This window comes from Gossypium hirsutum, chromosome D07, assembly GCF_007990345.1.
Source record: "Gossypium hirsutum isolate 1008001.06 chromosome D07, Gossypium_hirsutum_v2.1, whole genome shotgun sequence".
In the NCBI taxonomy this organism is placed as follows: domain Eukaryota; kingdom Viridiplantae; phylum Streptophyta; class Magnoliopsida; order Malvales; family Malvaceae; genus Gossypium; species Gossypium hirsutum.
This window is the reverse complement of record NC_053443.1, coordinates 9123081-9148560: the sequence shown is the minus strand read 5'-3', so window position 1 is coordinate 9148560 and position 25480 is coordinate 9123081. Positions and strand designations below refer to the sequence as shown.

General features: G+C 32.7%; 4 protein-coding genes across 9 annotated transcripts; 1 reads left to right on the top strand and 3 right to left on the bottom strand.

Annotated features, from left to right (window-relative positions):
• Nucleotides 1–990: 990 nt before the first annotated feature.
• On the top strand, nt 991–9561 carry LOC107953438 (delta(7)-sterol-C5(6)-desaturase). 3 transcript variants are annotated; one of them, XM_041097383.1, is made up of 4 exons: nt 991–1142; nt 1451–1555; nt 7701–8006; nt 8866–9561. In XM_041097383.1, the coding sequence occupies exons 2-4, from the start codon at nt 1501–1503 to the stop codon at nt 9159–9161; spliced, it is 657 nt and encodes a 218-aa protein (XP_040953317.1). In that variant the 5' UTR covers nt 991–1142; nt 1451–1500; the 3' UTR covers nt 9162–9561. The 3 variants fall into 3 exon arrangements, with proteins under 3 accessions (XP_040953317.1, XP_040953316.1, XP_016744234.1); XM_041097382.1 differs by having other exon boundaries at nt 994–1142; nt 1455–1555; XM_016888745.2 differs by lacking the exons at nt 991–1142; nt 1451–1555 and adding an exon at nt 7075–7345.
• Nucleotides 3748–6806, bottom strand: LOC107953439 (uncharacterized). Of its 3 annotated transcripts, none has more exons than XR_005916067.1 (4): nt 6550–6806; nt 6340–6423; nt 5166–5507; nt 3748–4396 (listed from the first exon to the last, which is right to left on the bottom strand). XR_005916067.1 is itself a non-coding variant. In XM_016888746.2 (4 exons), the coding sequence occupies exons 3-4, from the start codon at nt 5491–5493 to the stop codon at nt 4137–4139; spliced, it is 534 nt and encodes a 177-aa protein (XP_016744235.2). In that variant the 5' UTR covers nt 5494–5507; nt 6340–6423; nt 6550–6806; the 3' UTR covers nt 3949–4136. The 3 variants fall into 3 exon arrangements, 1 of the variants encoding a protein (XP_016744235.2); XR_005916066.1 differs by having other exon boundaries at nt 3748–4390; XM_016888746.2 differs by having other exon boundaries at nt 3949–4342.
• Nucleotides 9562–9962: 401 nt separating the features above from the next.
• On the bottom strand, nt 9963–18021 carry LOC107953437 (plastidic glucose transporter 4). Of its 2 annotated transcripts, none has more exons than XM_016888744.2 (14): nt 17738–18021; nt 17348–17616; nt 15964–16078; nt 15447–15514; nt 14915–15047; nt 14728–14827; nt 14536–14648; nt 13509–13602; nt 13245–13398; nt 12501–12647; nt 12328–12401; nt 11113–11201; nt 10871–10985; nt 9963–10460 (listed from the first exon to the last, which is right to left on the bottom strand). In XM_016888744.2, the coding sequence occupies exons 2-14, from the start codon at nt 17607–17609 to the stop codon at nt 10278–10280; spliced, it is 1647 nt and encodes a 548-aa protein (XP_016744233.2). In that variant the 5' UTR covers nt 17610–17616; nt 17738–18021; the 3' UTR covers nt 9963–10277. The 2 variants fall into 2 exon arrangements, with proteins under 2 accessions (XP_016744233.2, XP_040953315.1); XM_041097381.1 differs by having other exon boundaries at nt 9963–10425; nt 17738–18003.
• Nucleotides 18022–19390: 1369 nt separating this feature from the next.
• On the bottom strand, nt 19391–20931 carry LOC107953441 (uncharacterized). The gene has a single exon (XM_016888748.2). It carries the CDS (start codon nt 20593–20595, stop codon nt 19846–19848), a length of 750 nt encoding a protein of 249 aa, XP_016744237.2. The 5' UTR covers nt 20596–20931; the 3' UTR covers nt 19391–19845.
• Nucleotides 20932–25480: the final 4549 nt, after the last annotated feature.

Below are 25480 nucleotides of genomic sequence, written 5' to 3'. Positions count from 1 at the left end.
TTAGGGCTCAATCCTCTCGAAGATCCCAAATACCGAATATTGCGTTATCTTGAAAGCCTTTGAACAAAATGGTTTTAAAGCTTTGATGAAACCAAATATATTTTCTTAAAAATGTGATGGAATGTTAATATACAACATGAAACAAATATTTTAATATGAATTATATATGTATATGTATTTACAAAATATGTATATATAAAAGTATGATATATGTAAATAAATTATGAAAATATGTATATGTATATATTAAAATACGTATGTAAATATAAGTATAATATGCATATAAAAAAATGACATATGCAAAAAAAAACAAATATTTATATTTATAATAATTTAAAATAATAAAAAAAGTGTACGTATATATATATGATAAGAATGTATGCATGCATTTAGGATTATAAAATATGAAAATATATGCGCATATGTATATGTATTATAAAATGTACATATATATTTTAAAATTATAAAACACAAAACAAACAAAAACAAATGTATATACGTATATGAAATATAAAATGTATATGCATATATTATAAGAAGTATGCACAAATACATGGTTATAATAATAATAATAATAATAATGAGGCAATATAACAGTATTAATAATATATTAAAATACTTAAAAACCAAAAAAGACAGATTAAGGATTAAATTGAAAATAAACGGAGTTTGGGGGCAGAATTAAAAAATGGAAAACACAAAAAGAAACCAAATCATAACGCGCACAACAGGAGGAAGGCCTAAAGGGAAATTAATCCCGCTTTCAAAACGCTGCACAACATTGGATTAAAATGAAACAATTTCAATATTTCCTGGAAAAAATTGAAAACAAAAACCATGGTTTTGAAATGATGGAAAAATGAAAAGGATTAAAAACATAATAGCCCATTAATGCTTAAAACGGGCGGATCTGATTAGGTTTTTGGGTCGGGTCACGCGGGCTATTGGATCACACTAATACGACGCCGTTTTTTAAACCAAATAAATCCCATTTCAAACCCTAGTCAAAACCCAATTCCCCTTTGCAGCAACAGCAGCCACAGTCTTCCTCCTCTTCTCTATTCCTCACCGAAATCTTTCCCCCCTTTTCAACTTCGATTTGGACGAAGCGTAGCAAGGGCATCGATGGTGTGCCACCACTGGTAAGAACCTCTACTCTTCCACTTCGTTTATTTGTTTTAAAAAAACAAGTTGGAAAATAAAAAAAACAGTAAAAAGAAAAGGAAAAAAACGGAACAAACTGATCACCTTCTAAAATTTATTTTTTCTGATTCTTTATTTTTGTCTCTTTCTTAATATTTTTCAATCCCACATTTATCTAACCCTATTTACAAATTTATCTGGCTTTATATAGCCAAAAAGATAAAGAAAAATAACTCTCGAAAACTCCCTCCCTTTTGTCGTAATTTCTGCTGCCGTTTGCTGTTCGTGGTTCGTGATTTTGCTGCAGGTAGGTACTGGATTAGAGTACGTGAGTTGTGCGAGGGCGACGTGCACGACATGCGGGGCTGCTGTGCGTTCGTGCGTGGAAACGGTTGCTGCGGCGCTAAGGCAGGTAAGAAGGCTGCCGCTAAGGTTCTTTCTGATTTTGTTTTGTATTTTGGGCTAGTGGGCTGGATTAAATTTGGGTTAATAGACATTTTGGGCCGTGTAAATGGACTGGACATTTTTGTCATTATTTAGTTTTTATTTGATTTTTTAACCAGGCCAAAATTGACCTATTACAATAAGAATCCAAAATTTTAAAACATAAATATAATCTGAAATCAAATTTTGGGTGGTTTACTCCACCCATACAATAATGGGAAGGGATAAATGAATTTTGGTTTAATGTGTAATTCGATATATGAATTTTAATTTGGTATAATTATATATATGAAATTTTGATTTTTGATTCAATTACATTTAAAGAAATGAATACATATATTTATTTTCATATTCAATTAATATACTTGTTCCTGTATGTAATATATCAATGTAAAATAATGCTAATTCAATAATATTGTTAATGATCTGTAAAAATTGAATCAAACCAAAATATTATGTATAAAATCGCGCAACATGAAAATTCTTATACAACATTACGCATTGTATCAAAATCTATGTATAATTTTGATACTTTTGTGGTTGTAAAGTGAATACAACACTAATCACAACAATTAATATTTTTTTTTGGTGAATTAGTGAATTACAATATCAGGGTAAAGGCGAACAACAAACACGGTTAACGCGACTCAATCCTAGATCACACTTGGGGCGATGAACACCCTTGACTATCAGGCCATTACATGGTGTTTCAACAATTAATATTTTTCATCTATTATACATAATTTTGATTGATATAATAATAAACTAATTCCTTAATATATATATCATGTCAATTTGGTCTTGATTCTAAAAAGAATATCGAAAAATGTATAAAATTTTAAAAATTCTAAAATCTTCAAAAAGAATTTATCTATCAAATTAATGTAAAATTGACTAAAAATGTTAATAGTATGATTAATTATTCTTAACTCACATTTAAAATAAAAAGAAGAAGAAGATAAAATTGGTCCAGAGAAGGACTAATTTAGTTAAAATCAAAATTGAAAGGGAAATAAATCCCAGCCTAAATAATTAAAGTTGGGGGGTATTATGTGGAACAATTTCAGCGAGGAATGTTGACAAGATGAGGCGGTGTCTGTCCGGACCTATTACGCAGCCTGCTTAATCACATCACGCCGTCCTACGCACTTTTATTATATAGTACATGAGTAGGAAACAATGAACTTGACAGAGTCGTATGGGCCATTTTTTAACTGACAATCCAGCTAATAAGAACTTAATAAAGATTAGCTATATATACAGATTGTTTCTGACATCAAACCTCACACAAATCTTTTAGGGTGCGTTTGGTTCGCTGTATTGGATTAGAGGTGTATTGAATTAGAGGTGTAATAGCTAATCCACTGTTTGGTTGAATGTAATGGAATAGAGGCGTAATAGTAATCTTGTGTTTGGTTGAATGGAATAGAGGTGTAATAGCATAATGGAAAAAACTAAAATGACTAGAATACCCTTAGCATAAAATTGTTTTGGTAAATGATTATTGTTATTGTTATTTAAATTTTAATAAGATTATTATTATCAGTAATAAATAATTTAATCATATTTTAACATAATTATTATTAAATATATTTTAATTAAAATATATAATTTATAATAAAATTCTTAATAATCAATATTCTTATATGAATTTACTCAAATCATAATATATGATACTATAAAATATAATTTGAAATAATTAATATTAAATATATTTTAATTAAAATATATGATTTAATAAAATTCTTAATATTAAATATTCTTATATGAATTTTCTAAAATCATAATATATAATACTATAAAATATAATTTAACATAATTATTATTAAATATAAGTTAATAAAAATATATAATTTATCATCATAATATAGATAAATATTGAAATTTGTCACTGTACTTTATTTTTATTTATATTTGCCGTTATTTTTTTAAAAAATGAGTAAATTTGTAACTTAATTTTTATGTTATTGAATTTTACCACTAAAATTTAAATTTTATTAATTTTTGCCACTAACTCTTATTTTTTAGTTAAAACTCTTATTTTAAATTTATATTGAATTTTTATTTTTTTAAATTACAAATATCTTCATTTAACTTAACGAGTAAATATAATTATTGACTTTCCTTTCTCATCATCTAAACAAAAGCACAATAAACAAATTGTCAAAAAGAAACCCAAATCCAATAGTTGGGAGATTCAAAAGCTTTCTCCAATAATGTGTTTCTTCTATAAGAAACAATGCTTATAAGCAGCTTGTCAAAGCTCAAAATCTATTTAGTCCTATGTCATACATCCAATGTCATTTGTATATATGCTCCCTCACATCAGCACAAAACACAAGACTCAATATGAAGCATACATGAGAAGAAAACAGTTGGATTGAGTTAATGAAGTACATGCATCTTATGTGTTTTTCTTTCTCAGGGAAAACCTTTCGAGAAAAAAGAAAGTAGAAAAGGAATTAAAAAAATGTTGGTGAAACATTTGAGGAACATGCAAACAAGGTATCCTACAGCTAGTAGTGGTGATGAAATACTCTGCAACAAAATCAGCGCATCTTATAGAATTGAACTCTCGAAACCACACAACGTCGTCCGCTCAATGAATATTTAACCATTATATCAACGTCTCGGGGATTCTTCTTGTTTGGTGCAACAGTCATGCTCCCAATTATTGTCTCCCCTTCACAGATGGTTAACACATCCTCTAGATATAGGACTGTTTGCTTCCAATGGGTAGCTCGCGATCTTGGTCCTGCATTTTGTATTTGCCATTAGCCAAGTACCAGTCCAACCCTTTAACCTACAGCTTAATTGCAGAAACCTTATGAGCCCTCAAACTGATATATATTGCCGAATCTTGATAAGAAGAAGCAAAGGAGAGAAAAGGGGTTTTCCAGGAATAAAAGAAAATGAAAATGAATACCTTGAAAACGGCATAATTAGAAAACAACATGCTCAGTTAGTAAGCAATAAAGAATATTTAGTTTAAATGACAGGAAGGAAGTCTAATTCATTATGCACTCCTTTGTGCTAATAGGAACCATTTCATAGTCGAGCATACCAACAATCAGAAACAGAAACTTATATAATATCCAAGGCAACACCAATGTTCGTAAAGAGAATTCAGAATTATGAACAGCCAAAAACAAAACTTGAAAATAACCTACATAAAAGCGTTCAATGTTATATTTCATATTTACTCCAGGCTAATGTTATTTTCTCCACCAATTTGAACATAAAGCCAATTTGATTAGGAAACTACTTTGGAGGAAGATTGGCAGTAAGTTGCTCAAGTCAAGACTGGGAAACGGATCTCTAGATTCAATTTTGTAACACATGCAAGTTTACCAAGTCTACCACTCATTTCACTACACAAAGACACCCTGAAAATATTGCATTCGATCATTTCACAAGAAAATAGATTGATAATCTAAACATCCATCAGTATTGCAAATGATAAGCTAGAATTGGCAGAGATTTACAGGTCCATGATAGAAAGTAAAGCAATCCAGTATAATAGAACCAGAAAGCCTCACATAGAAAAGAACATATATGATATTAAAATCAATAAAAACCTGGGAGGAGTTTGTCCCAGCGAAGCATGTCCTCTTCATCACCAGTTGAGTACAAATTAGTAAAATTTGACTCGAACTCTTCATCATCCACATCGTCTCGTGGTTGCACCTCCAATTCATCCATCAATTCATCATCGGTCTCCTCATGCTTCCCAGCCAACTTTAAAAATTGACATCTTTGCTTCCTGTGTTCAGTCAATGGAGTTTTAGGATCCGCAGAAGTATTCTTGGTTTTGTTATCAACAACAGCTAGGATCTGTCTTGCAAATTGATTTGCTTGAAGCATTTCACCCATTGTTTCCCCTACTAACATTGCTGGTAATGACATTCTCCTACATTCACCTGCATCAAAAAGGTTGGATAAATCCAATTATTTGCCATCTTAGCTTGCTCAACGAAGTTGAACTTTGAAAAAGATCATTTCATAAAAATTAGCTTATAAAGGAAAGCTAGTTTAATTGGGTTTAGGGTATATATGTATCTAACCACACTCAAGTGCAAGAGAGTACAAGAGGTAGACAAATATGGCATTCTAAAAGTTACCTTGTAGTGGATATTTATATAGGAAATTCAAAATGAATGATAAATTCAAGAAACAATGCTCAAGAGAGGGACAGGACTTGCTTGTGGACTAATATAAAAAAGATAATTTAGATTAAAATATCATATCTATAGTCGACTAACTACTGCAGTAGAAATTAGGGGTGTAATTGAGTTGAGCCAAGCTCCAATGTTGATAAGTTTGAGTTTAAATTCGACTTGAAATTCGAAACTTGATACTTGATACTTGATTTCCACATATGCTAATTTTCAATCAAACCCCAGTATTAGGGGACTGCTTCAACGAGACAAGGATGTAGAAAATGAGCATTAGCATATGTACAAATGTAATAAGAAAATGGACTTTGGTCTCCCCTGCAACAACTCTTTTTTTTAAGTAACATCAACGAATGGGCATCAAGGTGGTTTTTTTTCATAAGAAAATGTAATTAGAAGGGAGAAGAGATTTACAAATACAAATATTAAACCTCATATCATCACATACAGATTCGAAGGTTAGGGCAGACAAGGTTAGGGAGAAGAGATTCAATTTCTACAAATGTTGAATCTTTCGTCATAAAAAAACATAAAAGGGAAAACATGTTGAAAGAATGTTAGGGCAGACAATGTTTACCTTGATTGAATTGGGATTCACTGCATTTGAAGTCACTGCATTTGGAGATAATTGGCAGACAATTTCAAGAGACTTCCCTACTCACTGCATTTGAAGAAAACAAAAAAACAAAAATAAAGAAACAATATTTCAAGAACAGATCATTAAATTCATGGTATATATAAAGAAATTTAATTGAAATCAAAGGAATAGAAGAAGGGAGAAGCGTACTTGGGAACCATTGCTGCTACTCTCTGTTACTCTGTTACCTCATACGATTCGTAATTGAAGGCCTTGTTGAGGGTTGTTAGGGTTTGTTAAAGGGTTGGTCAGGATAGAAGCATGAAAAGGAGGGAGAAGGTTGGAAGGAAATGGAAAGAAAAATGAAAAAAAGAAGAAGATGTTTCAGACGTGAGAAAGAAATGAGAAATGAGAAAGAAATGAGAAGACGGCTGGGGAGGGTAAAACAGACTCTGATTAGCTAATCCTTACTTTTGGAAGGTATTAGAAATCAGCGTTGAAGCAGAGAAATAAGGAATACCTCCGTAATGTAATAGGCCCGTATTAGGGCAATACATTGAACCAAATAAGGGATTAAGTGGGCCCACGGAATAGGGGTGTAATGGCTAATCCATTACACCCAACCAAACATGGTGTTAATTTCAGTTTTTCTTTTTGATCCAGAAACCAAAGAAAATCCCTTCCCCCCTCCCCCCTTGTTATTTGTCTTGACGTCTTCTTTCCTGGGTATAAATCTGTTGTTGCTCCGGTGATTGATCATCGCCGGTTGTGTTCGGTTGCACACCAATGGGAGACGAGTATTTGCAGCAGTTCTTGGATGAAACCACTTGGTACAATCACATTGTTTTGGGATACCTTTTGCCTACAAATCTATGGTACCCTCTTCCCCGTTTCTTGCAGACATGGCTACGAAACTACCTTGCTGGGACTTTGCTTTACCTCATCTCTGGTTTCCTTTGGTGTTTCTATATTTACTACTTGAAACGCAATGTCTATGTTCCCAAAGGTATTCTTTTGTGATTTTAAATCTGGGTTGGGTTTAATTTTTTATGGTTTGGTGTTGATCCTAAATCGTTTTCATTCTAGCTGTTGTTTTTTATTTGAGATTGTTTTGAATCTGGAATTTCATCACTGATTTTTCAATTTGGGAGTTGAATCAATGATGAAATATGGATCGATTGTATTATGATCATTGTCGAGAATATTATGAGCCTAAAAGAATCTTACTCTTATCCTATCTATGTGGATTACATAATCTCAAATGCTATTAGGGTGCAAACAACACACTACACCTAGGTTAGTTGTAAACTATGTTAGTGTAGGAGCCTTTACTTATTATATCATCAATGCACTTGTTGTAGATGCTATCCCCACAAATAAAGCCATGCTCTTGCAAATTTATGTTGCTATGAAGGCCATGCCATGGTACTGTGCTCTTCCATCTCTTTCCGAATACATGATTGAAAATGGCTGGACAAAATGTTATGATAGAGTAAGTGAGGTCGGCTGGCTTCCACACTTACTATATTTGTCTCTTTATCTCGTATTTGTGGAGTTTGGGATTTACTGGATGCACAGAGAATTGCATGATATAAAACCATTATACAAGTACCTTCATGCAACTCATCACATCTACAACAAGCAGAATACACTTTCTCCATTTGCTGGTAAGTTTCTTATATGTGTGCTTCACTTGGTTTATAGTTGCTTCCACTGCCTAAACACATTTTGGCTGATAGCTATAGAACACAATATTTGACATATTTAAGTAAGAGAGAATCCATAATTGACCTGTTTTAGCCCAACGGTGCCTTGAATTAGATATAAGATTAATCATTAGTCTGAAACTTAAAGATGTGTGCCACAAGTTACTCTAGATTTAGTGCCGATTGTTTCTGATTTCCTGTGGGAGTGCATACCTTAACAAAATCTTTGATACTTGTGGATTTCAGAATTATAGTTATATGGTAAATAGAATTATTTCATGTAAGGTCTGTTTTGCTGCTATAGTATCGATGTCACATTAATTAATCCATGTTAGTATGGGCTGCCTACATATTTGAGATACGGAAAGCAGACCATTCATGTCTTAATGGCCAGTGGTGTTCTGTAAAAGCTTGTATCTTTGGGTGCCTACTGTGTTATTTAGTTCTGAGATTGGGGATACATAGAATTTGATGCTTTCATTTCTGGTAGTGGATCTATGTCAGTTCAAAATAATTTAGAGAAAATGATTTGGCGTATTCCTTGACAAAGGTGATGGAGAAGATTCACCCTGGTGGTAACTGTAAGGATGTCAGTAATAGATTCATGCCCATGCTAGACACATACCCGTATCTGACTATCACACTGGAGGCTAAGTAACATGTATTATAAATGATTTTACCTCAAAATAGTACTGTTGCTCCCCCTACCCCCCTCTTTTTTTTTTTTCTTTTCTTTTTGATTTATATGGACTGAAGCAAGTAGGTGATAGTGATTAACAATTTGCTATTTGATATGGGTGAAAACAATTTGCTATTTCAGGTTTGGCTTTTCACCCAGTGGACGGAATACTGCAGGCAGTACCTCATGTGATAGCACTCTTCATTATACCAACTCATTTTACAACACATGTCGGACTGCTGTTCCTCGAGGCCGTCTGGACGGCAAACATTCACGATTGCATCCATGGCAAACTATGGCCTGTGATGGGTGCTGGGTACCACACTATTCACCACACTACGTATCGCCATAACTATGGCCATTACACCATTTGGATGGATTGGATGCTTGGAACCCTACGTGACCCTAGTGACGAAGAAGGCAAGAAGGTCATGTAATTCCCTTTGTGCTCATCTTGACATTTTCTGTTTTGTCGTTTTAGAGTCTCTTTTTTTGGATAGGTCCGCATGTTAATGGAGTCTGAGATGTTGTCGTAGCCTGTGTTGGTCGTAGTTTTTTAAATCATTCCTCCACTACAAACGTTGTTCTGCTTTAAGCTACTTTGGTGTTTATTATGGGAGCTTGGATCTCCTGTTTTCTTGAGTTTTAAATCTAGACGTTGCTTTTTGGAACTTGTAACTCCAATAGTCTCAACCAGTATTTAATTAGCAATGTCCTTGGAATTTGTGGGGGCACAACCCATATGTAATATTTCTCTCCTAATTGGAGATTGTGTTAGCCACAACAAAAGGTTCTACTTGGAATCTAATGAACATCAAATGTTTACTTGGATGGAAATACGAATGTTTCTGAATATAACCTGTTTTGTTATTGTCCGATAATATTCAATTCAACGTCAAAAGAAATTGTAAATTTTTTTAAGAGTATCTTTAGCCAATATTTAAAGAGAGTTGTAATCACTTTCTTTGGTTATAATCATTGAATGTTGTTTCTTTTGTAACAATTTCTAGCAAAATCAATTGAATGTAATTGTAAAACAACATTTCTAGTAACGCATCTTTCCTTTCTCTTTGAAAGAACTTACCTATTTAATTGATTAGGGGAGGGATTTCAATCATCCTTTATCATTACACCATAAGCTCAGTAGCCGTCATATTAAAATTTATTTCTTTCCATAAAAAATAAAATTATATCCACTACTCCTTCCGCTACCGTGCTTCTGAAAACTGCACAAACAGTTACCTCAAATTTCCCCTTCTCCTGATCATCTCATTATCTTCTTTCTTTTTTTAATAAAATTATTTCACGCTTAAAGCGTGTACATGGGACTAATTTTCTTACGCAACATCTTGCATTTCATAAACCAACAGAGTTCAAACTACCAAAAATCTCTTCTTTCCATATTTCAAGCAACATAGGTATACGTACACGTCACTAGAACTAGTTGCCTCTCTCTGGCCTTAACCAAAAGATGCAAAATAATGGAATGCTCATGAGATGAGCATTAACCAGCTTCAGAGATTATTTCTGCATACCTTTGGATATTGTACAAATTAAGTCGTCGGATTCAGAGCAAGCTCTATTTCTTCCAATGATCGCCCCTTTGTTTCCACAACGTTACCAGCTATGTACAAGACAGCAAGAGCGCACACACCAGCGAATCCCAAGTACACCGAGCTGATCCCAAACTTGTTCACAACACTCAAGAAATACAGGCCAATGACAAAGTTGGAGATCTGTTGGAATAAAAACACATGCCGCAGATGGAATCAATAAATACCCAATTGGTAGAAGAATGCAAAGATATTGAACGCCAAACATTTTCAGATCATGTTCTTTTAAACACAATATATAATCATATTACCCGGTTTGGAGGTGTTGAATGCGGGTATTATGTTTTGGGTATTCTCAAGTTTACTGTTCTGAGCTTCTCCATATTTTTGGAGAAATTATGCTCGTCTACTCATGTCCAAATATGTATATGAATATACTGTATGGATACTTAATGGTAATAAAAAGTCCAGGTAACACAGATAAGTAAGAACAAAAACAGTTGGTCCTGTCACAGTATCTACATATACAAATTTGCTTTTACGGATATGCATGAATATCAACAACTTTGGGCAGGTTCTCGATGGTGACTTACCCAATGCGTGCCAAGTGATAAAGCCACTGCTTTAGCTCTAATTCTGGAAGCAAATATCTCTGGCAGAAGAAGAGCAGGCACAGGCCCAGCACCAAGTGAAAAGGATAAAACGTAGCTGCGTAGAAGATATCGAAGCCAGGTTTAGATCTTATTAGCCAATAGGAGGAGATAACAGTAGCAGGTATCAAAATAAGAAGAAAATTTCATGGGCTTCATTAATTGTATAAAAAGCATCAACTCACAGAACAGTTCCGACAACGGCTAGTGTGCCAGAATAGGGAGCCAAGACCTTCCAAGTGAATGACAAAGAAAGTAGCAACATTGAAGCAGCCTTCATGAGCCAAAAGAAGACAAAAAAATAAGACCAGTGAAAAATAAAAGTTCGTTAGTTTAAGAATCAGATGAGAAAATTGGGTAATAAATAATACGGACCACTTATGGTGACCCAAGAAGCAGGTCTAACAAAGTTTTTAGAATTAATAACTTTTGCATTTCCTCTCAACCAACTAATGTTCCCATATTATAAAATGTAGGGCCAAGCACATTGGAAGAAATAATACCAATAATAAACACATTGAAATATCACACCCATACATGGGTACAATTCAGCCATTGGAAAGTCGAACAAAATGTTATGATGGTATTCTTGCTCATCAAAACCACTATTTCAGTCAAAGAATGGGCTATTTTTATTGTCTGCGAAAAGTACAATCCATTCAAGCATCCATGAATCAAAGGAAAAATATAGGCTCCAGATACTAAATAAATGCTTGCTGAGGGAGTCGTTTTACATGCAAGTAAATGTTAATTGCTTTATTCATAGTTTGCATAAACTACTCATTTACTGAAACCACCTGTGAAGTATCTTAGATGCTAAAGTGCACTACTTCCAAGCCAGTTAAAGAGAAATGTACTCCAATAAGGCATTGCAAATAATATTGAGGACCATAAATAAATAAGCATGATTTTATAATCTGAGCCATGGTTTTGAAACCATAGAAAGAGAAGAATATGAACAGAGTATTACAACAATTCAACCCTTCAACACAATTTAGTAGAAAAAAAAAGAAAAAGTAACTCAATATACTTAGAAACATCTTTTAGACAATCTAGAATAATTATCCTAGAGTTTCCACAGTCCATACCTACAACCTAGCTAGAGTTTTGCATGCAAGAGAAGTTACAATCTTTAACAACATGGTATAATTTTGCCAATTCTAGTATAAAACTTCAGATGAAGTCTTTGCATCAAGGTAAGATCAGTTTCAATTTAAGAAACTTGATCATAATGTAGGGGGCAAAATAAAAGAAACTTTATGCAGTGAAGATACATGAGAGACGGCTTGTTTATGTATCTGAAGGCCCAAAATGGAAATGCAGTTAGTTTCAAAGAGATTGGCAGTGGAGTCCGCACTCTCTAATTTGGAAAAAGAATTACTACAACTTAATAAACCTACCATTCCAGAAAAACTTGTCATCAGAAGACTTTTTCTCCCTTGTCTGTCCATCAGAGAGGATGCAATAGCTGAGCCTGAAAAGCATATCAGAAGCGAGGGATGTTAAGTATCCTATGTGAACCTTTTTATTTTCCCCAAGAATTTATATTTTTGGGAAATAATTAAATACTAACCAAAGACATTTGATGCCCCAACGAGAGCACTTGCTGCAACATCAGATGCAATTCCAGCACTACGAAACACAGCTGTAGAATAGTAAACTACAGCATTGATCCCAGCTAACTGCTGGAATAAGAAAAGTGCAGCTCCAACACTCACAACTGCAGCAAGACAAAAGTCAAGAAAGGGCATTACCGTTATACATTAGAAAGAATTAAAATACTTGAAGGTCTGGTTCTCAGGATAATCAGTTTTAACCACGTGAGTAGTGATCCAGAAATCAGAAGAATCATGGGCTATATTAATTAGAACTAGGAAGAAATCAAGTTTAAACAAAAGGAGTTATATTACATCCTTGACCTTTGAGTTCATCATTGTTAATCATCAACAAATCAAGACAAAAATAAAATATTGCAAGGAAAAGGGCAACTGATGGTTAAAACAAAACCTAAGTCTAGCACATTAAGTATTTGTGTCTTTATTTTGTAATCAGATAGGCTAGTGCAATCACTGTGACAATTCTTGAAAACAAAAAGAGAATACTAATGAAAGCATATTTTGATAATATTGAACCTTCAAGTTCAACTCCTACATGGTACATAAGTTTGACAAAGCAATACAAGAATTTAACGAATCTTTTGTATACCATCTGATCTTTCTTAATATTGTCCAGTAGCATAATTTTTATCAATAAGCCTTACAGCACAGTATAAAATACACCATGTCCACTTATGGTACCTTTCAAAATTCAGGTATACCTTTCCAGTAACGGCTGCTAAATAGATCAAACCATCCTGCTTCTTGTTCTGTAGAGCCCTGACCTGCAGTTCTTAACTCATACATAACTTCAGCAACTCTTTCCTTCCCATATAATGTTCTTATAGCTTTTTCAGCTTCAGGAATTTTCCCTTGCTGCAAAATTTGTGTTTAATCAATAAATAGTCATTATGTGTATAAAATCTATATCTAAGTGAGATGAACGGAAATACAGAATAGAGAGACCAAGTAGTCCATTAAGAAACCTGAAACAGCCACCGAGGACTTTCTGGGGAAAAAGCCATTCCTACAGCCAATAAAATAGCAGGGACAATAGCAACGCCAAACATTGTTCTCCACCTAAATAGGAAAATGCATAAATAAGGCTGAAAAAGATAGTGTAATGGAAATGCTTAAGCTGAAACAAAAATTTACTTGCAAAATAAATCTTAATTCTTAACAACATTTTGGCACATCATGCACAACATTATATTATATATAATGATCAAGGCATTTACCTGACCTATTCACTCAATCTCCATACAAAAGAAAAAGATCCAAAAAATAAATATTGATCAGAAAGCATACCAAAATAATTAGCTATTGGTCAGATGGAGCTTTTTTCTTCCTTTTATTTATTTAGTACAACTTTTTTGGGGAAGATAAGATTTGCACCAAGCTCTTTTAGCAGGGGAAAAAGGAAAATTAAAAATATAGAAGAAAAGGGATAAAATCAACCATGACCAGGTGCCAATGAGAGGAAGAAAGGTCTTTAGTACTAGTAAGGGGAAATTTGTTATCAGATATAGCTACTAAAAACAGAAAGAATTTTAAGAATCACCACTTTTATACCAAACTGAAGCTCAAACTTCAGAAATATCTACCTAAAACTCTTGTCGAAGGTTAGAAGGGTGAAACTCTTTAGGTGCATGATTGAATGCATGCTCGGTAATTTCCAGACAAATTGTTAAAACGCAATTTTAGGTAGAAAATTCACCAATCAATGGTGGATTCCCAACTTAGACAGTTGAATTTGGGTATGAAAGAAAGGAGAACTATTGCAAGCAACCTATTGAGACTAAAAAAGAACATGGGAATTAGCATCATTCCTATGAGTGCTCTTTTTTGAAAAGCCAACAGAGGTGGCAGTCCCCATTCAAAAGAGAAACTCAATGGCTTAATTGCTGAAGAAGACGAAGCGCCAGATGAAACCACTTTGAGGGTCAATCCAAATGCCATGTTTGGAGCAAATGATCCATGTGATGCAAGTATAAGAGTGCTAAGATAACATACCACAGTGGGTTTCCTGCTAAAGGTAATCCAGCCACTAATGCTGCAAGAATCCCAATACATATAAAAAGTTGATTTATAGATCCAAGTGCACCACGGATTTCAGTTGGCGAGATCTGACCAATTGAAAGAATGTCAGCAGAAGGTTCCAAAAACTAGACAACTAGAGCAAATAATAAGATCAGAAAGTTTTACCTCAGATATGTAAAGAGGAACTATAGCAGACGATATGCCAATACCAATACCAGCCAGAAAGCGGCCAATTATCATAGTCTGGACCGTCTGGGCTGTAGCACTAAAATCAATTAAGGCATTTTAATGCATTAGTTTTCAACAAACTTCTGACAGTTGACAAGCTAATAGGAAATGAAATGGCACAGACGTGAAAAATGCTCCAATGATAAGTGGAATAGCATCTAATTGAAAAGTCCTAGTCCTGCCAAATTTGTCTGCCAACGTTCCCCCAGTAAATGAACCAACAGTGGCACCAGCAAGGAGTGTGCTGACAATCCACCCTACTCAAATTACCATAACATAATAATAAGTTGGCTAGTTCTTTGAAAAGTTAGACAGTTTAAAGCGTGACAAGTTGGGTACATAATCAAAATAAACAAATTATCTAAAAAGGAAAAAACAGCAATCCAACAACATCTGACATTGTTCAACTGACTAAAAGTGAAGCAAAATCATTTTTATAAATGAAACACGCAACAACTGATGAATAGCATGGAGCAGTTGAGTGCCATCTATTCCACTTAAATTTTACTAAATAATCTTCAAGCAATAAACGTGTTATTTATTGAGTCATGATACACAAGTAAAATATTCTAGGAACAAACAGGGGGGGGGGAGAGAATGAAAAAACAGATGTAGAAATTTAATTTGCATATTAACTAGAAGATCACAATACATGCCTTGCATGACAGTATTTTCAGGAATCCCCAGATCCTTAGATAGATACTCAAGAGCACCATTTACCACCCTGAATAAAGGAAAAAGAAATAGAAAGGAGAGAGAGAAATTAGAAGCATGTAGAAAAATCAAAAGCCAAGCAAACAAATAAGCCATGTGACAAAAAAATATAGCAAGCAACTGCCAAGATATTAATCCAGAATTCTTTGCATAAATTTTCGCAAGAAATTTCCTTTTCTGGAATATAATAAATGGGGGGAGTCATATAGTTTGAATATTTCCAAAATATTGGAAATATTCACCACCATCCCTTGTTGAATGTGCTTTATATTTTCAGGACTCTACATATATGAACCACAGAGAACCTCTCTCAAGCTTTGTTATTGGTAAAGTATGTTTATCTGTTTCTAAATCACAAATCGCCTAAGTATATAATCGAAATGCTAAAATCACTAAATCAACAAGTTTAGAACCAGGAAACAAGAGCATGTTCCTCCTGAGTTGAACTGGGATATATACCCTAGATGGTAACCAAATAACATAGCTCCCAAACACGCAACACCAACAAATGGCAGAACTGCCCCAGAAGATTTCGCCTGAGGGTTGATTGGTGTCAAATCCTCAATGTCTCCACCTGCAATATAATTTCAATTGCCATTTGTAAGGATAAAAAAGCCGGTTAGAAAGACTAACTTATTTTGCAATGGTTACAAAACTCGGATGCTTGGCAAATGATCCATGCACAGGCCAGCACATATCTGAATAGGAAGAATGCTTTCTTCCAACAAGCTAACCCACTAACACATCAGTGTCACATATAGTAGGAAGCATCTGACAAGCATACATCCATCACAACTTAGCAAGTTAATAAATTTTAGTATTAAAACATGTGCTTTTCAACTTAAACTGACACAAAAAGATTTAGCAAATCATTTCAGAAAGAATAAAGTAAGTTCATCCGATTCACCATCGCAATGCTGCTATAGAAGATATAAAGGCCACTAGCAACCTCATGAAACAAATGTTTACAATTTGCTCTATCACTTAGAAAAATTTACTAATAATAAGGATCCATTGCTTATTTATTCTTGCACCTATTTGTTTCTAGATACAAAAAAAATAAAAATAAAAAAAGGAAGCTTGGAATTTGGATACAAAATCAAGTAATATTCCTAAATAACCAAAGTAAAATGTTAACCTTTTAAACACCAAAATACATTAGTTTTCTTGCATAAAGAATAATAATTTGAATGCGTCACATTTAGTTTTAATTAAATAAACAATTTTATTTTTACGACGTTCTTTTACTTTGATTTTCCTATAAGCAAATAAGCAGGCAGCACAATTAACAACAAAACAGCACCTAATGATTCATTCCTTTACGTGATGCTCCTTATAATTCCCGATGTAGATTTAACAATTCATATACACATATTGTTCATGTTTTTTCTTTCAATTTCATGGTCGTATTTGAATTATATAAATATGATACTAATATGAGTTACATATGAGATGCTCCTTATCCATGTCGAATTCATGTTTTTTTTTCATGTTCCATTTCCTTATATTTACTGTTTTCGTGTATCATGTCCACAATTGACATATCAATCCAATGCCTCCAAAGTTTTACCATACAATAAAAATTATGAAACATTTGATTAATAACTTTTTGTTAAAGGAAAAAAAAAAGAAAAAAGAAAAGAGCAGCGGATAATTAACAACAGCAACAAATCGCGCCATTCTATATCACTAGCCAAACAAAAAATCGATTTCACTAACATGCAATTCTTTCATTAAGCAATTTTCCTCACCTAAAAATTCAACATAAATTCAATAAACAGATTCAACCACGACACACAGCTTAAAAGTGAAAGGAAAAGGAAAACGAGAAAGAGAAAGAGACCAGAGGCTTGAGCTTTGATCGATCGAGTTTTGACCGAAGGGCGAACGGCAATTTCGATACCATTTTTGGCACGTACAAGCCCAGCTCCCATCGAAACGTCACCTGATCTTGAACCGCTGCAGGTGGAACCACTTCGGATGCAAAAATTGCGATTCAAAGTTAAACAACGTTGCTTAACTTCACCAAAGCAAAGGAATACTCTCCGTTTCGAAATCTCAATGCCGAAATTCCCTCTGACTAAATGCGTTGACGCCTGCATCATAAATTACCTGATTCACAAAATAAATAAGTAACCGACCAATCAAAAAAGAAAAAAAAATAAAAAAGGATCAAAACGGAAGCGCATTTGGAAAGCGGAATCAGTGAGTGAGAAGTGAGAGATGGATTTACCAAATCGGAAGGCGGAGCTGAGAGTGAGTGAGAGGACGAATCGGAATCTGACTTCTGTTTGGAAGACGACAGCAGCCTCGGAAAATCTGTTGAGAGAGAGCAGCAATGGAGTTACTGTTTGTTATGCTCAGTAAAAGCTTAGCAACAAAAGAACAAACTTGGTGGAGATATCAATCCATCAATGAATTATCCTCTTGTAATTTCATTTTCTGTACAAACTTGGTAAGCCAAATGACCCATTATTAATATAATAATGACAAAGATTTGCGTTGTTTTAAGTTTATCAACCGAGTGGATCAAAGTATGTAATTATTCTATTCAAATAGTAAATTATACTCTTTTCTTTTATCTTTATAAATTGATTTTAATCTTAAAATATTATCTTCTATCATATTTCATCCCATTTAGAATTTATGTTTATTTCGGTAAAAAGGAAAACTAAAGTTTATGTATTTGTTTTGGCTTATATTAAATTATGAATTTTTAATAAAAATATTATATACTTGTAAATATAAATAAATGTTAAACTTATTAATTATATTCAATAAATATTACATTGTATTTTAAATATAAATATATAAAAATGATTTATGATGCATGTATATAATTTAGTATAAAGCATATTAAATAGTAAAAGAAACAAAATTTAAATTATTTCATATCTAATCAAATTCAAAATGTGATGAATAAATTGATTGTGAAGTAAATTATACTCAAATAAGAAAAGTTGAGATTCGATCCAGAAAATGAGTAAATATTATTATTTTATAAAAAATAAGGAAAATGAAAATAAAATGAAAACGTTGAGATTTTGGATTAGATTTGCAATGCGTTGGAAATGACGTGGACACACGTGAGGGCCGCTTCGCCTACGCCTCTTGTTCATCATGCAACACCATTTTTTGTTTTTTTTTCCCTTTATTTTCAATATTTTTTATATGATTTGAAAATTAATTAATATTTGAGATGATATCTCAAAGCTCAAACTTATATAGTACTTTTAGTTTTTGGGTTATGCTATTTGGACATTTTCGGCCTAACTATTTGGACTTGAATTAAGTTCATTATGGAAGCCCAATTTATAATTAACATATATAGTCTATGATAATTATTTTGTACACTGTAATTAAAAAATCATAATCGGAATTAAAAAAAAATTCAAATGTTTTAAAATTATATTTTAATTAAACAAAAGACGTGATGACTTCGTAAACCCGTTGATAATTAATTTTTTTTTTAAATTCCAGTGCGGCTCTATAAACTGATTCTCTGTTTTTCTATTTCTAATTTTTCTCTTGGATTTGTGGTGGTGTTTTTCTTTTTCCCATATATCTTCGATTTTTTTCATTTTATTTTTACTTAGGCATATGGAATATGATAAGGTGACGAAAGGCAATTAAAAAGTAATGCGAGTGCTGCCACCTAACCAAAGGCAAGCTTAGGTGTACATTTGAGTATGTCTTTTGGCTTCTTACAAGTAAATTATTTACACAACATTTAAAAAAGAACCAACCATTTTGATCAATGATTTGGCTTGCCAACACAGATGCTCAATTATATCCTTTTCGTATATACCAACTGATGAATTAAAACATAACTATTGATGTCTGAAAAAGCTTACATTACAAACAAATCTTAATTCACATAATAAACTATCAAACAGCTTATCTAAAATTAATTGGAAATTATAAGTAAAACATATGAGTTACATTATTGTCCAGCGGTAAGTAAATATACATATACCCAAAATCAAGAAGCATTTCCAGGATAGCAGTCATCAACAAACTTGCACTTGCGCTAAAGAGAAACAAAATGAGGTCTAATAATCTTGAGAAACACATCATGGAAAAAAGTTAATGGGAAAAAGGAAATTATAGAAAAAAGAAAAAGAAAAAACCAACATGTGACAACCATGAAAGCAGTGGTACCTGTCATTTTGTTTTCCCAAAGCAGGTTCCATGAATTATATCTTTCCACCCCTGGTCCTGCCCCCCCCCCCCAATTGACATTTCCATCTTCTTTTGTTGTCTTCTTAACCCCAATCTCTATTTGCATTTTTTTCTCTCAAATGGGTAATTAACAAGGATCAAATCCATGTATGGATCATATCATTTCCTCTTGCAGCTGTTCTTAGCTTTGTTGCCATTGAAGAAGATCGAACCTAAACCGAACAAATTACCAGAAGGAACATTGAGAACAGGATGAACACCATTACCATAATAAGGCTTATAAGCAGTCTTCTTCAGTGGAGGCTTTTGATGATAACTTGTGGAAAACTTGAAAGATGGATTAGTAATAGCATTAGCAGCAGCATGTTTATGTGAATGGATGTGTTTAGGGTTATTGGGCGAAGGGTGTTTAACATTTGGTGTAGAACCAGTTGAATTGCTTCTTGACAAAAGTGGTAAAGGACATAAGCTTCTGCCATAACCACTCCCACAGCTGAAGCTACTACTCCTTTTGAAACCCCAAAATGAAGTTGACTTTGAACTTTGCTTCTCTTCTTCTTTCGAGCTTTCTGCTGCTTTCTGAGGTGGCAATGGCGGCGGTGGTGGTGAAGAAGAGTGGTCAGTTTGTTTAGAGGGGTTGCTCTTCTTGATGTCAGTGGGAAGGATTTTACCGTCGGAGAAAAGTTCATCGGCGGAGGGCGCTTCTTGTTCGAAGGTTTCACCAACGCCGAAATCAAAATCAACGCTTGAATTCAAGGAAGAAGGCTTAGAACGGAAAGGGCGTTGTTCAACAGGGACATCATCGAAATGACAAAGATCAAGAGAAAATGAAATCCTTGGACTGATGCCACAATTGTCTGAGCAAAGTTCTACTGCCATTTTTGTTCCAATAATAAGAAAATCAATCATGCAAAAACAGAAACTCTGAAACTTTGCATTAAAAATGCTATTCAGATAATGACATGCAAAAAGGAAAAAGAATTTAAGAACGAAAAAAATGCAAAAATCAAAGCATGTCGGGGGAAGATTTTGTTTGGGATAAAAAGGGAAATGAAAATGAAGAAATGATAATTGAAGGTAGAAGGAATCAAGTGAATGGCAGAAAATAAATGACCAAAAAAATAGACATATTTGCAGCCTTTTATCTCTCAGAGTCAGTAGAGGAATAGGAAGTCAGTTAAAACTTTACATGGTAGAATAATCTGCTGCCTGCTATTATTCTCATACATACAGCTAGACATTTTTTCCCTTAATTCATGGCCTACGTCAAGATTTTATCACTTATATAATTATTATTAATACTAAAGGTTTTAACACATGTGCGTGGAAATAACTATTTAGCAATTAACTGTGTTTAAAAATAACATATCAAGTTTAAAATAGTTTAGTTTCATTTGAAAGACCGTCGCTTGTTGCAGACACAATTTCAACATCTCACATTTTGTTGGGTTCGATAATCTGCCAAGAAGGCCGCTCATAAGCTTGCACGGGCAGCCTTATCTCATGTGAATCCATCTGTTTATGTTTCTATTCCAGCATGTGTTTTCGATGTTTTACAGAGGGTGCGCATAATCCTGTTATGGAGGGGTTTAGGCTCGGGTGTATAGAATAAGCCTGATGATGACTTAGGTTTAGTTTACCTTTTCTATTTGTTTTTGTTGCATCTTATTTCATTTTCTCCTTAATGAAGATTTGACTTAAAAAAAAAATACATATGCAATAATACGAAATTAAAATAAAAAATAATTTAACTTTTGAGTAAAAAGATATGTAAATAAGTAAATACATCAAATTAAGAATATTAAATGCATTGCAATTATTTATTATAATATTTATTTTGCTTGAGTTGATATTGAGTAGACTTGTGACACCAACTCAAGTAATGACATTTGTTGACACCATTTTTTTTTGTGAAAACGAGGTCGACTTTTATTTTGAAAATGAAAACGAACACGGGAGTCGCCACCAATCTTTTTTGATGAGGTGTGATCGGGTCACCTCGAAAAGTGGTTATTTTTAATAAACGACTTGATTTATTAAAACAACAATTTTGGTCCACGAAATTCAGAAAGACGGGTTCGGGAGTCGGTTACGCACGAGGAAGGATTAGCACCCTCAATGCGCCCAAAATTGGTACCTAGTTGATTACTTAATGTCTTGGTGTCGAAAATTGAAAACTCGAAAAGAATTTAAAACACGGATCCCTCTTTATATCGTGTTATTAAAATTATTCGAATAAGTCAAAATGTGTAAAATGCATCATTATCTCAAATTAACAAAATGTCTCATCTCGTAAGTTAGGACATGACACCTCGTATTTTTGAGAATAAGTTAAACTTTTATTTTTATTTAAACCTCATTTATTTTAATTTTAAAAAAGGATATTCGGTTATTTAGGTTCAATGCGAGAAAAATCGAAACCCAATAAATTAGGGCACGACTTCCCGAATTTTCAAATACTGAATATTGCCTTTATTTTCAAAATTTTCTTTTTACAAATTAAGGTAAAAATTAAAATTGATATATGAATAAATATCGCATTAATAAATGACAATAATGAAAATAATAAAAATAATTTACGAGAATCATATAATGTACACTATTTCAACGTTAATATGAACCATCAAAAATAAAATAAACAATGGCAATGGCAATGACAATGGCAATAATCAATAATTTAATTTGTGGCATTAATAAAAAAGTAAATAAAGTGACCCAAAATAAAATAATAATAATAAATGAAAATAAAAGTGCTTAATGGAAATGGAGAACAAATGGTATCAAATTAAAATATTAAAAAGAAGTGAAAGAATAATAAATAAATATATAAAATAAATAATAAATAACATCAAATTTAAACGTTTAAAAGGTAAGAAAAAAGAAGAAGAAGAAGAAGAAGAGTAAAACACATATAAATAATATTCAATTTAAGCATTTAAAAGGTAATAGAATAATAAGTAAATAGATAAATAGATAGAGCTAATATAAATAAGATCAACTTTAAGTATTTAAAAAGTAAATAATAAAAGTAAATGAATATATAATATGAATTTAAATAAAACAAGGCGATAATAATAAATAGGTAAATAAACAAATAATAAAAATAATAAAAAAATTTAATACAAGGCGAAATTATATAAATAAAGGATTCAATTAAAATTTAAATGAAATTAAAGGGTACAAATTGTAAATAAAAATAGGCTGGCAAGGATCAAAATGCACAGCACTAAAAATATTAGGGATTGAAAGGGAAAAATATCCCTTGTCTTTATGCGGGTCGTTTCTCAGGTGGGTTAAAAGAAATTGAAACAAAGTTATAGGGTAAAATGTAAAAATAGATAAAAATAGATAGGACTGGATTAAAAAGTAAATAGAAAGCGGAAGGACCTGGTCAGCCAATAGCCCATTAGGCACGAAAACACACGGACCTTGGCCGAGAAGTCGAGTTATCGGGTAATATTAAAACGACGCCGTTTTGGTGCCCGAAGTTTAGGACCAAAACGACGTCGTATGGACCCTATATAAATAACAAAAATTTGACCCAAAAATATAATTTCATCAGTTTTTTAAAAAGAAAAAAAATTGGAAAACTCTCTGTCTCTTTCGCCCTCTCTCTGGACGCTAATCAGGTTCCGGCCATCAGTCACCGTAGCACCGCCGTGGCTCCGCCGTAGGCGGTGGCCGGAGCGATGCGAGGATCGAGTTTTTTAATCCCGTTTCAGATCCCGTTCGGATGCCCAGTTTTCTTGACCCAAAAGGCCGAGGAAGAAGGGACCTTTCACACCCCTTTTGCGCCAGAATCCGACGACGGCGAAAGAACCACCGACGGTGAGACCGCTGGCCGATTCAAGTGAACCCTTCTCCTTTTTATTTTCGTAGATAAAATAAATAAAAAATATATAATAAAACTTAAACGTAAAAAAAAGTAAACAAAAATATCAAACGAATATCACCTTCTTAAAACTATAAGTTCAAATCTTTGATTTTTTTTTGTATTCAATCTTTTTTTTTGTATTCGATTTTTTTCTCAAAAAAAGGGGGATTTTACAATATGTTTTCGTGGCCTTTATAGCCACGGATACATTATTTTTATTACTGCTTCTCTGCTACTGTTTGTTCTCCTTTCTTTGCTTTGTTTGCAGGTATTCTTTTGGTCTTTTTGCAAGCGCTGGCGATCAACGGAAGGGAAACCTACCATTTTGGTGCAAGGGGGCCAGGACTCGGGCGATGGACGCGCTGCGGAGGCACGTGGGCAGCAGAAGGAATGGCGCATTAGGGTTAGGGTTTCAATTTTTTACTGAAACTAGTTAAGGTTTTGGGCTTATTGGGCCTTGGGTAATGGGTTTGTAATTTGGGTTGCAATTTGGGTTGGTAGTTTATTTTTTTGGGTTGTTTACTTATTTTAAAAATTGGGTTATTTTTTAGTTCGGGCCCGGGCAGAATAGGGCCTGTACAACATTATCAATATATACAAACAATATAGATAAACAATTTGTGTAACAAATTTGAAATGTATACAAATATTAAAATAAAATTGTGGTTGAAACAGTAAAAAATAAAAGATTTTATAAATATTGGTAAATTACATCTAAGGTCACTAAACTATTAGTAAGTTTACATTTTGGTCACTCAACTTCAAAAAGTGACAAAATGGTCACTGAACTATTTAAAAAGTTTTCATTTAAATAATTGGGTTTTTAAAACCGTTGTTGTATGACTTTCTTTATTTGCACAACTTGCACTAATTGAAAGCTTTCATTCCCTTTTTCTTCTAGAGTTCATTTTTTTTATGAATCAACTTTGAACGTCACAAATTTGTAAATCTAAATCCAAACAACCTTATTCTCCGATCTTCGATATTGACTGTTAGATCGACTTGGACCTAAGGTATGTTCTTCTACTCGCCGATGAGTACTAATCTATTAAATCGATCTTTGAATGGTAGCTTGGAGCTCGCTAGACAGACTTCAAAAAAAAACTCAATGACTTAAATAAAAACTCTCAAATAGTTCAAGGACTTAAATGAAAACTTAAAGAATAGTTGAGTGACTAAAACGCAAACTTACTAATAATTTAATGACCTTAGGTGTAGTTTACCTTATAGATATTGATAGCATGGATTCAAATATTAATATTTATAATTTTTTTAAATAGTGAAAAGACAAAAGTACATTCGTAATAAAATAACTTATTTAAAATATATAAAATTATTTTTATAATTTCATTGACCAAACTATTGTCAATCACACACTTAATTAATGGTATAGATATTCAATTATTTTTATATAAATTACAGTATTTTAATTTGAATGAGGTAATCATGATATTAAAGAAACTCAAATTCTAAAGAGTTACCATAAATGATATTTGATATTTTCTTTATTCTCTATATAGTTTTTAGGTTAATTACATGGGTTCCATATAATGTCATGTATTAATTATTGGGTAAACTATATAAATATTCAATTTTTGTTTTGATTATTCAATTATAATATTTATTTTAATTTAGTCACTAAATTTTTGAAATTATATTTTTTAACTACTTATTATTAAGTCAGTAACAAAAGTCTAATATGAGCTTTTTTATTAGTCTAATAATAAATTTAACCTTCAGTATATACACATTCTATCAATTTAGTCCTAATTCTAAAAAAATTCCAAAAAGGAACAAGAATTAAAAAAAATTGTTAAAAAATATAAAAATGGTAAAATTTTAAAATGTATAAAAATTTTATAATATTTGTAAAAATTATAAGAATGATATAATTAATTTATTTGAAATCTTAAATTTTTT

Bases quoted from the DNA above. Each gene is read 5' to 3' on its own strand.
- LOC107953439 (XM_016888746.2), bottom strand. From the start codon at position 5,493: ATGTCATTACCAGCAATGTTAGTAGGGGAAACAATGGGTGAAATGCTT. The intron at 4,343-5,165 runs GTTTTTATTGAT...TACAAAATGCAG, and splicing joins CTGGGACAAACTCCTCCCAG to GACCAAGATCGCGAGCTACC.
- LOC107953438 (XM_016888745.2), top strand. From the start codon at position 7,126: ATGGGAGACGAGTATTTGCAGCAGTTCTTGGATGAAACCACTTGGTAC. The intron at 7,346-7,700 runs GTATTCTTTTGT...CACTTGTTGTAG, and splicing joins CAATGTCTATGTTCCCAAAG to ATGCTATCCCCACAAATAAA. The intron at 8,007-8,865 runs GTAAGTTTCTTA...TTGCTATTTCAG, and splicing joins TACACTTTCTCCATTTGCTG to GTTTGGCTTTTCACCCAGTG.
- LOC107953437 (XM_016888744.2), bottom strand. From the start codon at position 17,609: ATGATGCAGGCGTCAACGCATTTAGTCAGAGGGAATTTCGGCATTGAG. The intron at 15,048-15,446 runs GCATGTATTGTG...TAATTTGAGTAG, and splicing joins TGAAAATACTGTCATGCAAG to GGTGGATTGTCAGCACACTC. The intron at 14,649-14,727 runs GTAAAACTTTCT...TCAATTGGTCAG, and splicing joins TTCCTCTTTACATATCTGAG to ATCTCGCCAACTGAAATCCG.
- LOC107953441 (XM_016888748.2), bottom strand. From the start codon at position 20,595: ATGATTGATTTTCTTATTATTGGAACAAAAATGGCAGTAGAACTTTGC.